The sequence below is a fragment of the Pongo abelii genome, chromosome 16 (genome assembly GCF_028885655.2).
Source record: "Pongo abelii isolate AG06213 chromosome 16, NHGRI_mPonAbe1-v2.0_pri, whole genome shotgun sequence".
NCBI lineage: Eukaryota > Metazoa > Chordata > Mammalia > Primates > Hominidae > Pongo > Pongo abelii.
The window spans coordinates 66,949,257-66,962,285 of NC_072001.2; the positions used below are offsets into that span (position 1 = coordinate 66,949,257).

General features: G+C 48.7%; 1 protein-coding gene across 2 annotated transcripts in view; it reads right to left on the bottom strand.

Moving 5' to 3' along the window:
• Window positions 1-9,761: 9,761 nt before the first annotated feature.
• The window catches only part of DAPK2 (death associated protein kinase 2), a 139,530-nt gene continuing 136,262 nt past the window's right edge, over window positions 9,762-13,029 (bottom strand). For both annotated transcript variants that reach the window (XM_009249899.4, XM_063716688.1), the window contains one exon: window positions 9,762-10,946. In XM_009249899.4, coding sequence (XP_009248174.2) covers window positions 10,866-10,946 — 81 coding nt within the window. In that variant the 3' untranslated portion in view covers window positions 9,762-10,865. The remainder of the gene's footprint in view (window positions 10,947-13,029) is intronic.

Below are 13,029 nucleotides of genomic sequence, written 5' to 3' on the forward strand. Positions count from 1 at the left end.
CTAACCCATAACTTCCTGTCCTTTCTCTTAGCACCCATCCTTTAAGGCCAAATTAAAGTCCACCTTGTTCATATAGTCCTCCAGATTCCCAGAGTTAGAAACCGCAGCTTCTCCCATGCGCCCCTCATACCATGCTTCTTGGTCTCTCTCTCTTTTTTTTTTTTTTTTTTTGAGATGGAGTTTCACTATTGTTTCCCAGGCTGGAGTGCAATGGTGCCATCTTGGCTCACTGCAACCTCTGCCTCCCGGGTTCAAGCGATTCACCTGCCTCAGCTTCCCAAGTAGCTGGGATTACAGGTGCCCGCCACCATGCCCAGCTAATTTTTGTATTTTCATTAGAAACAGGGTTTCACCATATTGGCCAGGCTGGTCTCGAACTCCTGACCTCAGTTGATCCGCCTGCCTCAGCCTCCCAAAGTGATGGGATTACAGGTGTGAGCCACCGCACCGGGCCCACCATTGATTTTTTTTTTTTTTTAAAGACTAATTGAGTACCCACTGCTCTGTTCACAGCTTTCCTTTCCTTTTTGTCTTTCTTTGAGAGACAGGTCTCACTGCAGTGACTATTCACAGATACAATCATAGTTTGCAATGTAGCTTCCAACTCCTGAGTCCTCTCGCCTCAGCCTCCCAAGTGGCTGGGACTACAGGTGCATCACTGTCCCCAGCTGACAGCTTTAAGGTAGTGCGGTGGCTCTGTCAGTCCATGCCTGCCGAAGGAATCAGTGGAGACAAAAAGGAGCAAATTCAAACTTTCCTCCTTTTGCCCTCTCTCCTGTGTGGGTTCAGGTTCTTCAGGAAGCAGATGCCAAGATGGGATGAGAAGTGCTGGACACCTGGGGTGGGGGATGAGGAACGCCTATGAAGGATAAAGGGGAAAGGAAGCAGGAGTAGGCAAGGGAGAGCTTTCAGGCCATGATGTCGGTGTGACACCTAAGGAAGGAGGGTGGGAAGGAAGGAGGGCTGGCTAGGAAGTGCCTCTGATGGCAGAGCAACCCAGAGAACGGCTCAGCCAGGTGATGAGCAGTCCAGGGGCAAAGATTAGAAGGGTCCCACGCTGGGCAGGAATGGCCTGGTTCGAGTACCCGCCCCCTGTCTCCCATCCCACCATGCTCAATCGCTGGCCGAAAGCAGCCTACGGAGAGTGAAGGCCCTGTGACTACTCCGAGAATGCTCTGAGAATACCTGGGCTGGGATTTTTATTCCCCTTTTAAGGAGAAGGGGTAGAACATACCCCTGCCCCTCCCAGCCCTGCCTCCTCAAACATCGCCTCCTCTTGGAGTTTGCGTAAGGACGTGGGTCTGAGGACAACTTCCAAAGCCAACGAGGCTGAGTTTGTCAGCTCACGCTCCAGGTGCCTTCATGTCTCTTTGGACTTAAACCCAGAGACTAGAACAGCATTTGAAAAGTCAGCTGGCACTTAGCAAACTAATACAACACCCTGAAGGGGTGGCAGCTGGGGGCCAGCAGTGAACAGCCCTCCTTGCTGCGGGTTCTCTCTTGAAGGCACTTCCAGGGCGGCCACACTTCTTATCTCCTTCCCTCCTTCCCTCGTTCCCTCCTTCATTCCCTCCCACTCCATCTTTCCTCCTCAGATCTTCATATCATCTGCCAGGCACCAGCACATTGTGGAGCCTCATAAATGAACTGACAGTCCTTCCCTTCAAAGAGCTCCCATCCAGAGCTTCCTCTCGCACCCACAGACAGGAAGCTTGCACGACCTTCCGTCAGGCTGCCCAGCCCTTCCGGACAGATCTTCCAAGCACCTCCACCACCCTCTGTCTTGCCAGCCAGTCCAGAGACAAACACTCAGTGCCTGCTCACAGGGGCAAAGTGTGTAAATAAGTGAAGCAGCCAAAACAATGAAACTCTTTGGCTATTTGAAGTATATTTCTAAGTTTCAATGGCAACATAATTCTTCCCAGCTTCTTCTTCTTTTTTTTTTTTTTCTTTTTGAGGCAGAGTTTCGCTCTTCTTGCCCAGGCTGGAGTGCAGTGGTGCAATCTCAGCTCCCTGCAACCTCTACCTCCCAAGTTCAAGCGATTCTTCTGCTTCAGCCTCCTGAGTAGCTGGGATGACAGGTGCCTGCCACCATGCCTGGATAATTTTTGTATTTTTAATAGAGACGAGGTTTCACCATGTTGGCCAGGCTGGTCTCGAACTTCTGACCTCAGGTGATCTGTTCACCTCAGCCTCCCAAAGTGCTAGGATTACAGGCGTGAGCCACTGTGCCCGGCCTTTGCATCTTCTTTCTTACCTTAACCCCCTATGCACCTCACTTTTATCCACTACTGTCTTGAAATTAACGAATACTTGTTGGGATGCATCATAAAATAGTATTTCATCTATAAAAACTGGAGTGAAAAAGGCAGATATACACCAACCACAGCAGAGTTACAGTGTGGCAATTTTTTTTTTTTTTTTTTTTGAGACGGAGTCTCACTCTGTCACCCAGGCTGGAGTGCAGTGGCATGATCTTGGCTCACTTCATCCCCCACCTCCCGGGTGCAAGCAATTCTCCTGCCTCAGCCTCCTGAGTAGCTGGGCTTACAGGCACATGCCACCACGCATAAGAGGTGAACTACAACATCTCTATGAAGGAAAAGTCAGGCCCTGGACTCCACAGACACTCAACTCCTGAGTAAGAAAAGAGGCAGGGTGTCCAATGCCCAAGGGTGCCTGGAATATAAAGCCTACAAAGATGCTTGTTCCTGCCCTGCTGGTGGTTTGGCACACCTGACCTCATAAACCAAAGATAGTCTGTGTCAGGCTGGGCCCATAGCTCCATCTCCCAGGGGTATTCAGAAGCTGGATGTAAAACAGGAAGGCAAAGTACTTACTTTTTTTAAAATGAAGAATTAGATAGATTCACATCAGTGTATGGGCTGAATTAGGTCCCCACCAAATTGTGGAAGCCCTAACCCTCAGTACCTCTGAATGTGACTGTATTTATAGAGACAGACTTCGAAGAGGTGATTAAGTTAAAATGAAGCTGTAAGGGCCCTAATCCAATCTGACAAGGGTCCTTCTAAGAAGAGGAAATGTGGACACACGGGGGCACCAGGGACACACAACCACTGAGGGACCACCATGTGAAGAAGCAGCAAGGAGGCGGCCGTCTGCCAGCCAAGGAAAGAGGCCTCAGGAGAAACTGATCTTGCTGACACCTTGGTCTTGGACTTCTAGTCTCCACAACTGTGAGAAAATTAACTTCTGTTGTTTAAGCTACCCAGTCTGTGATATTTGGTTATGGCATCCTTAACAAACTAATACAACACTCAAAATAAGAAAACGGGGTAGGGGCAAATAGTCAAGTCCCGCACTTAGTTCTTTAAAGAGTTGTTACAGTCTTTGTCTTTTCATTCAGAACCTGTGTTGGGTGCTGAATGAAAAGACAAAGAGCAGGCCGGGTGCAGCGGCTCACGCCTGTAATCCCAGAACTTTGGGAGGTCGAGGTGGGCGGATCACGAGGTCAGGAGATGGAGACCGTCCTGGTTAACATGGTGAAACCGCATATCTAATAAAAATACAAAAAATTAGCTGGGCGTAGTAGCGGGCACCTGTACTCCCAGCTACTCGGGAGGCTGAGGCAGGAGAATGGCGTGAACCTGGGAGGAGAAGCTTGCAGTGAGCTGAGATCACGCCATTGCACTCCAGCCTGGGTGCAAGACTCAGTCTCAAAAAAAAGAGTTGTTACACGCTTTGTCTTTTCATTCAGAACCTGTGTTAGGGTGCTAAATGAAAAGACAAAGGAGCAGTATACTGTCCTCTCAGCTCCCTGACTCCCAGCAGGCCCTCTCGGAGGGGTGGAAAGAAGACAGCCAGCTGAGAGGCCCCTCGCTGAGAGCCTCCAGCATCAATGTGATGCTTTCTCCTGTGTTTAAACCACTGCTGAGAGGCCCCTCGCTGAGAGCCTCCAGCATCAATGTGATGCTTTCTCCTGTGTTTAAACCACTGCTGAGAGTCTGAGAGGTAAGAGGTTCACTGATCTCCAGGAGCCCTCCGCCCAGAGTCTAGGTAAGCAGTGTTGAGTCTCACTATTGGCCATGGTTGACTAACGTCTACATTTCTCAGAGTTGCTCTTATTGGGGTGCTATGCTGACTGCTTTGAACAAAGGAGACTGAAAGGCCCCAGAGGAAAACTAAGGTCTCTCTCTGACCTTTTCCTTCCCTCCCCTCAGTTTCCTCCCTAGGGCAGGGAAGAGCTCCCTCTGAAGTTCCCACCTCTTGACTGAGGAATGGTCTTCCAAAAGGAATGGAATTGTCTTGAACCCCTTCCCTAGGAAGCTCATCAAACAACCAGGCAATATTAATAACCACAAGGAGATTAAAAGTCATCACCACTCCCAGACAGGCTATTGCCTATTCTGGAGGGAGTTCCAAAACAACTTTGATTACCTGAGGGACTTGTATTTGCATAAGACACCATTCTCTGTGCAGTTCTTCCCCTTTCCTTCCCATAACTTATCACCACCTCCCCCAAAAGCCTCAAGGCTCTATTCCTTTATGCTGTAAAAACTTCAACTATTGGGTCCCTCTCATTCTTCTATGAGGCTCATTCTTCATTCTTCTATGAGGCTCATTCTTCTATGAGGCTCCTGTGTACAGCCACAAAATTAAAATGGTTTTTCTCCTGTAAATCTGTCTATTGTCAATTTATTTCAGAAGTGACTGTTATGGAATCTTCAGAGGAAGTTGGAGCTTCCTTACACTCTTTATGCCTGTGGTCCCAGAGTGTAACTAAATTGTGTAAAAACAAATTCCTTATGCTTGCCAAGTCCTTCAAAGTTGACAAAGCTAGTTTACAAAATTGGTTTCAACAAGGCACTCATGACAAGTAACACTGATATCACCATTTCACAGATTAGAAAACTGAGGCCCAGAAAGGTTGAATGACAAGGCTTAGTTCCAACAGCTGCAAAGTGGCAGGACTTAGCCCAGGCTTTTTGGATTTGAGTGGTAAAATATAATAAAGACTGTTAAGAACTGGAAAAGGGAATTGAGGGATGATATAGGATCTCCCTGGCTCAATTCCAAAATGAGACAAAGAAACCCAAGTGCAGTCCCATCTAGGAGCAGGATAATGGCCCAGCTGACTTTTCAAATGCTGTTCTGGCCTCTGGGTTTAAATCCAAAGAGAAGTGAAGGCACCAGAGCATGAGCTGGCAAACTCAGCCTCATCGGCCTTGGAAGTTGTCCTCAGACCCAAGTCCTTATGCAAGCTCCCAGGGGAGGCGATGTTTGAGGAGGCAGGGCTGGGAGGGGCAGAGGGTATTTCCTACCCCTTCTCTTTAACAGGGGAATAAAGGCGGGGTGCCGTGGCTCACACCTGTGGTCCCAGCACCTTGGGAGGCCGAGGCGGGCAGAACACGAGGTCAAAAGATCGAGACCATCCTGGCCAACATGGTGAAACCCCGTCTCTTCTAGAAATACAAAAATTAGCTGGGCATGGCAGTGCACGCCTGTAGTCCCAGCTACTAGGGAGGCTGAGGCAGGGGAATCACTTGAACCCAAGAGGCGGAGGTTGCAGTGAGCCGAGATTGCCCCATTGCACTTCAGCCTGGGCAACAGAGCGAGACTCCATCTAAAAAATATACATATAATAAATTTTAAAATACATAAATAAAAGGGAAATGAAAATTCCAGCCAGGTATTCTCACACTGAGTGGTGTGATGACCTCTGATCTAGATGCCAGTAGAAGAACATAAAAAAAGCCCACCATCAAGTCGTATGGGAAAAACACTGCAGGGAGGGGCATTACGTCCTGTCCCTAACAGAGGCCGCTGTGGCAACTGGTGACCATTAGGATGGACTTTTTTCACCTCATTTCTCCCTTTATCTTTAACATAATATTTGATACATGCAAAAGCATAAACAACTAATATGTAAGTTAGAAAGCATTATAATAAATAGAACTCGCAGGAGCCCACCGTGAACTTAGTGTTGGCTGGAACACTGCCAACAGCCCAGTGCCCACCTTGTCTTCCTTCCCATCTCAGCCACACAGATGTAAGTTTCATCCAGAATTTTGAGAGTGGTCATTCCCTTGCTTTTAAAATTCAATTTTAGGCCGGGTGCAGTGGCTCACACCCGTAATCCCAACACTTTGGGAGGCCGAGGCAGACAGATCACCTGAGGTCAGGAGTTCGAGCCCAGCCTGGCTAACATGCTGAAACTCTGTCTCTACTAAAAACACAAAATCAGCTGGACATGGTGGCATGCACCTGTAATCCCTACTCGGGAGGCTGAGGCAGGAGAATCACTTGAACCTGGGAGGCGGAGGTTGCAGTGAGCTGAGATCAAACCATTGCACTTCAGCCTGGGCAACAAGAGTGAAACTGTGTCTCAAAAATAAATTAATTAATTAATTAAATTTTATCACATTCACTTGTATCCCTAAACAACTTATGGCATAGTTCGTGAGCTTTAAAAAAAAGAATAGTGTACATAGTTCTCCGGGATTACTTTTTCATTGAACACTGTACTTCTCTAGGAAAAGTAGAGAAGAATGTGGATTTGAGGGTAGGCAAAACTGGGCTGGAATCCCGATTCTAAGTACTCCAGCTGTGTGACTGCATGCAAATTTCCTAACTCCGCTGAATCTCAGCTGTATCATATAAATGGGGCTCTCATTTCCCTTACAAGATTAGGAAGAGGACTAAATGAAATTTATGCAAAATGTTCCTATTGCAGAGCAGATTTTAAACAATTATTATGAGCTTCATTTTCTTTTCTTTCACTCTTCCTCTAGCTTAGGGGTGGAGGATCACTGACCCATAGAGGAAAAAATACTTAAAAAAATATTTCTCCCTAGATGATATAATCAACTGCTTTTTAGATTAAGAACTGGGAACATGAATTTTATTCAATAAGTAAATAAAAGACTAAAATATATACTTCAGCTATATATTATGAATTGCTAATGGACGAAGAGGGAGAGAAAAAGAACGGAGAGGGAAAAACCGGAGGAGAGAAACTGTTAAGGGGAGCTCACCAATGGTGTGTCTGCTTTTTGAAATGTCAATTAACCATTGTTCACAGATCTTCAACTGCTCAATCCCTAAGCCTATTAATGTTTGCTTAGAATGGGATCCTCTCAGCAAACCACCAAGGAAGATATTTTCCTTTGGGGTGCAGCTACAGTGAACAGAACAATGTCAGGATGAAATCAAGTTGGGGACTCTATGGAAGGAAAGTTCTCCAATCCTGTGCCAGATAAAATTCCCTGTGAGATACGAGTCCTCAAGTTAGCTCTTTCACATGTACTTACTTTGATTGTCTGTGGAGTCCGGGGCCTGACTTTTCCTTCATAGAGATGTTGTAGTTCACCTCATACTCCTATAGTATGGCCTTCGTTTGCTTCCAAAATAAGGTTTTCAGCAAATAAATATGCGAAGGGAAAAGGCAAATGCAATCTAAGATTTGGAGTCAGGAAAGCTAGTGAGATTGACATCGAAATGCAACACACTAAAATATTTATATAGATATTTGTGAAATATTAATGCAGCATCCAACACTCACATAAGCACACACTCTGGGGCAGGAACCCTCCAGACCTCTTGAAAGAATTGCATTTGAACCGGCATGGCTTTCGTCACTGGAATGTTCCATTTGCCTCTGAGAATGCTGTGGTCTCTTTCAGCCCTGTAAGTGTCAGCTGGTCAACACATCCTTCTTCAGAGCCAACAGAACACACGTGGCGCCCTGGACCAGCTGCTGTGCTCATCCTCACACCTGGGGGCTGCAGTCGTCTGCTAGCAGAGGCCACAGGGACTGGGCCCCTGTCTGGGAGGCGCATGGGTGCCTGGCTTCTGGCTGCTGGTCCTCAAAGTCATCCTCAAAGGATTGTGCATTCTCAAAGGCCCCCCTCTGCCCACTGCCTGGCCCTGTGCTTCCCAAGGGCTTCTGGGAAACACAGCAGGTGCCATCCAACACCAGAAAGCTGGGCTAAGAAGACTCAGCTAGCAGTGCTTTCTATAACCTGGATGAGAAGAGGGCCAGGAGGAGATATGGGCATGATGGAGTCCTGGTTTCCCAGGGCTTAGAGAACGTGGACCACTTTAGGACAGGGTCTGTGTCTGTCCTGCTCTGTTCCAACCCAGCATCTGGAACAGTGCCAAGCATACAGCAGGAGCCTGATGAATCCTGAATGCCTTGCAGCCTGTGGGGGTGGGCCGCTGAGATGCCCCCATCAAGGGGCAGTGTCCTTTACTGTGAAAGATGGGCAGAAGCAAGTGTGTCAATTTCTTCCATTTCCAAGAATGAAGGATGAGGCAGGCCAGTCAAGAATAGATGAGACTCGTTAACAATGAGGCAAAGCGAACGGTTCATCCTTTCCTGAAAGGCCCACTGCAGTTTATCAGCTGAAGAAATGAGCACTGTTACTAGGGGCCAGAAAGTCTGGGCTGTCTAATTAGATATTTTCACAAATTTGTTGTGTGAAGCACTAGTCACTTCCTCTCTCTAGGCATCGGTTTCCTCTTCAGTGAAACATAGTGGTTGGGCTAGACAAGTTGTAAAAGGCTCTCTGATCAAGATTGGGTCTGTCAAAGGTCTTCCCTGCTCTTCTTCCTAGCAGGAGGGCAGCCCCCTGTTTACCATAACTGACTTTCTAGGAGCTCCCAGTGAGCCCTGTTCCAGAACACGCCCTGCTGATTTATGTAACCAACCATAGCCAAGAGCCCCTCGCAGGCCCAGGGCGCTTGCCCGCAGTCGGCAGTTCTCGGCCTCTGCTATCCTCCCAGGGTGGAGGGAGGCACAGGACTGTTTCTGCCTGAGATCTGGGGAAGCTCAAGAAGTCCAGGTCAGCTGCTAAGCTTTCTGCAACCAGCTTGCGGGCTCACTCCATTTCTGGCCGGACACTTTTCTGAAACTAGGTTGCTTTGCCGTTCCTGTGGGGCCATTTTGCTCTGGGCCCATCAACTGGCTGCTGACAAAGGGAACTGGGACCTCTTTCCCCAGCGCCCTTTCCTTTTAATAATAGTTTTCCCCCTCTCTCCTTCCTGGCTCCCTTCCTCAGCTCAGTATCCTCACCTTCCAAAACTTCTCTTTCAGCCTCTTTCCATGTACTTTCCCAACCTCCTGGCCTCGCCCTGACTTTATTTCTGACTTCCATGGGTCATCTCTTGAATGCTGCTCAGCAACACTGTTCTTTTGGCCTTAAAAACAGGGCCCACATTTCGATGCCATTGAGTGAGCTTCCCTTGCCATTTCCACCGGAGGGGCCAGGTCATCCGTCTCTTTTTCCTCTCCCTTCTCGCCGTGGATCCTTCTTCGCCCATCTCCGCCCACATCGTTAGGAATTCTCCTGCTCCCATCTTGTCTGTAGTTGGCAGGTGTGTATTTTGCTAGGGCCACCCTAAAAAAGTACCACAGACTGGGTGGCTTAAAAGACGGAAGTTTATTTTCTTACAATTTTTGAGGCCAGAGTCTAAGATTGAGGTGTCAGCAGGGTTGGTTTCCTCTGAGGCCCCCTCCTTAGTTTGTCGATGGCTATTCCCCCTCCCACTCCTGGGCCTTCATGTGGTCTTTCCTGCGTGTCCTAACCTCCCCTTCTTATAAGGACACCAATTATGTTGCATCGGGGCCCACATCAGTGAGCTCATTTTAATTTAAGTACCTTTCTAAAGACCCCATCTCCAAATAGAGTGATATTCTGTGGTACCGAGGGTTAAGACTTCAACATAGGAATTTTAGGGACACACGCTCAGCCCCTAACAGCAGGAGTGGTGGCAGTGAGGTAGAGGGAGCATGGGCATACTCGTCTCTGGCAAGTTTTTTTTTTTTTTTTTTGGATACGGTCTCTCTCTGTCACCCAGGCTGGAGTGCAGTGGCGTGATCTCAGCTCACTGCAGCCTCGACCTTCTGGGTTTAAGCAATGCTGTCGCCTCAGCCCCTGGAGTAGCTGGGACGCCAGGTGCCTACCACTACACCTGGCTAATTTTTTGTAGAGACTGCGTTTTGCCATGTTGCCCAGGCTGGTCTCCAACTCCTGAGCTCAAGCAATTCCCCTGCCTCGGACTGCCAAAGCGCAGGGATTATAGGCGTGAGCCACTACTCCCAGTCTCCGGGTGGATTCTCTTGAACTGGACACCTTCCTGTTAGGAAAGCAAGGAGGAGGCAGGCCCACTGCAGGCCTGTGCGGACGGTTCAGAAGGACCTTCTGAGATTCTGCCCACTCAGCACCCCACTGGGTGCCCCCCCAAGAGTCACAGGCACACGGGCTAAAGGAAATCAGATGGGGGTAGCCCTAAAAGAAGCCAAGCATCAGGTAAACCAGAAGTTTAATAAAAATGAGCAAAATGACAACATGGTGGGCCAGCAATGGGCTGCTTCAGAAGGTCTGAGGTGTTGGTCAGCCTGACATCCTGGCTTCCGTGGTTCTGGGAGGGTCACAGGATTGGTCCCTCACACCCAAGGTTCACTTTCCTCAATCACCCTGTTCCCAATGGGGAGGACTCTGTCTCTTTGGTGTAATTTTTGGCCAGGCTGGTTCTGAACCCCCTCAGCCCGTGAGGAAGGCTGCCTGAGTCTGACCTTCACCCCGTGATGATGAGGATGTCCTTTATATTGTTTTCCTAAGTCCACATCCCCACCCCAGGTTCTGAGGATGGCAGACAGAGGAAAGCCCATTTTATGGAGAATTAAGAGCTTTGGGAATGCCGGAGCCTCCTCCACAGGAGACAGCCACAGCTCCCAGGGTCTCCTGGCTCGCCTGCAAGCTCTTCTGAATTCTGTGGGCCCATCTCTCTTGCAAAGTGCTCAGGACGCCTGGGTGCTGGTGCTGAGCTGGGTCCAAGAGTCTGCACAGAAGGGAGCCCCGCTGGGCCCAGACCTCCCTGGTGGCCACTGCAGGTCGGGCCAGTTAGGAGGTGCTGCTCCTTCTCCGCGGGTGGAGGGCTTTCCTCCTGGCGATGTCCTCCTCAGTGTCACTCTCACAGTTCCTCTGGAGAAAAAAGGGCAGGAGGATCATGAGATGCCAGGAATGGGGCTGTGCTGGGCAACCTGGGTTGATTCACCTGGATCAGGGGACTGCAAGCCAGGGAGGTGGGTGGTGAAAGCAAGCCTGTTGATCCATCCAGAGGCTGGGGGAGGGGAGGGATCTGAAATGAGGCCAGACCAACTGCTTTGAGGAAGGACACTACCAGGAGGAAGGAAAGCAGCCGGGCATCTAAGGGAAACCAGACATCAGGAGAGGCCAAATTATAATACAGAAAATTATATCTAGTTCCCCTTGTGGCTGCCACATAATCGAGGCCACTTGGCTGGGTGGTCTGTGGCTGCTGGGTCTCCTGAGCTCGGCCTAGAGAGACTGGAGGATGGCATAAGCCACAGGGTCCTCCCTATGCTCTGACAGCCACCATCCCATGCCCCTTCTTCTTTGATGGGCTGCACCTTCAGCCACCTTGCCCACCAGTGTTTCCAGGTAGATGACTTCTGAGCTCCATTTTTATAAAAGAGGAAATGAGTGTAAAGTACTGTCTGTCAGTTCCTACATGGCAAACCAGAGCTGAGGCAGCCATCCCGAGGCCATAATGTCTTTTCATCCAAGTCATGATGATCTAATGTAATTATAAAATTATTAAAAGAAGTACTATTCCACAATGACTTCATTCCTAAAATATCTGTTGTCCAATGTTCAATTCTAGTTGCTTCCTAAACAAAAGGACCTATCATTACTCTTTTTTTTTTTTTTTTTAAGGAAAGTCCCTTTGGGAAAACTGCATAACAGATATCTGGGACCCAACCTTTTTCCACTTCTAGGATGAACCTTTGAGCTGATGGTGCTTGCTATTTGAGTAAAAAGAGTACTATTTAAGAATATTTGTACAAGAACAAAAGTTTGGAAAGAAACTGACATTCTTTTTGGCTGGGCGCGGTGGCTCACACCTGTAATCCCAGCACTTTGGGAGGCCAAGGCGGGTGGATCACCTGAGGTCAGGGGTTCGAGACCAGCCTGGCCAACATGGCAAAATCCCATCTTCACTAAAAATACAAAAATTAGCCAGGCATGGTGGTGCAGGCCTGTAATCCCAGCTAGTCAGGAGGCTAAGGCAGGAGAATCGCTTGAACCCAGGAGGCAGAGGTTGCAGTGAGCTGAGATGGTGCCACTGCACTGCAGCCTGGGAGACAGAGTGAGACTCTGTCTCAAAAAAAAAAAAAAAAAAAAATTGACATTCCTCTCAATTACTCTGGTCTTCTCTCCCCACAGATTGTATCTGTCAGGGAAGCAGGGCCAGTGGCTCAGCCTGCAAGGCATGCCCACCATCTGCCACTCATCCTCCCAGGGCCTTTTCCCCTTCCTCCAGCCTGAGCCAGCTGGAAATCCAAGGTCAAGATCAACTTTAGCCAAATACATCCTAGACCAAGCCCGGCTATAACAATAAAAATAACTCAAGCTCTGCTGAATAGCAACTTTTTAGCTTGAGTCAGAGCCAAACAGTAAAAAAATAAGCTGGGTAAAGTCTGCTTGTCATTATCAGGGATTCTCAGAGGGAGAGCGGTCCAATCCCCTGTATAGGAGATGAGGAAAGCAGCCAGAGCAGGCACAGGGCTTGGCCAAAGCCACACAGTTGTTTGGGGCCTCTGGGCCATAAATCCTCAAGTGCTGGCAACAGATCATGCTGAAGAGAGAAGACCCCAGGCTGTGTGGAGGGAGTGGGGACAGCAGGGCTGTCCTGGGTCTAGCCGTGCACCATGAGGCTGCTCAGCCTTCTTAGGCACCCACCTCCCAGTCGCTCCCTGAACAGGGTGTCCCCTTCTGTCCTGACCTGTGCCATCCCACACACTCCTGAGCACCCTACATCACACTCCATAAGCCGGGGGTGGGGCTGTCCAGGGAACCCCTACCAACTGCATTTTAAAGTCTACAGGAGGATTTTATTTTTTTAATTTTTAAATTTAATTTTCTTTAGAGTTAGGGTCATGCTCTGTCGCCCAGGATGCAATGCAGTGGTGTGATCATAATTCACTGTAACCTTTAACTCCTGGGCTCAAGTGATCCTCCCACCTCAGCTCCCTGAGTAGCT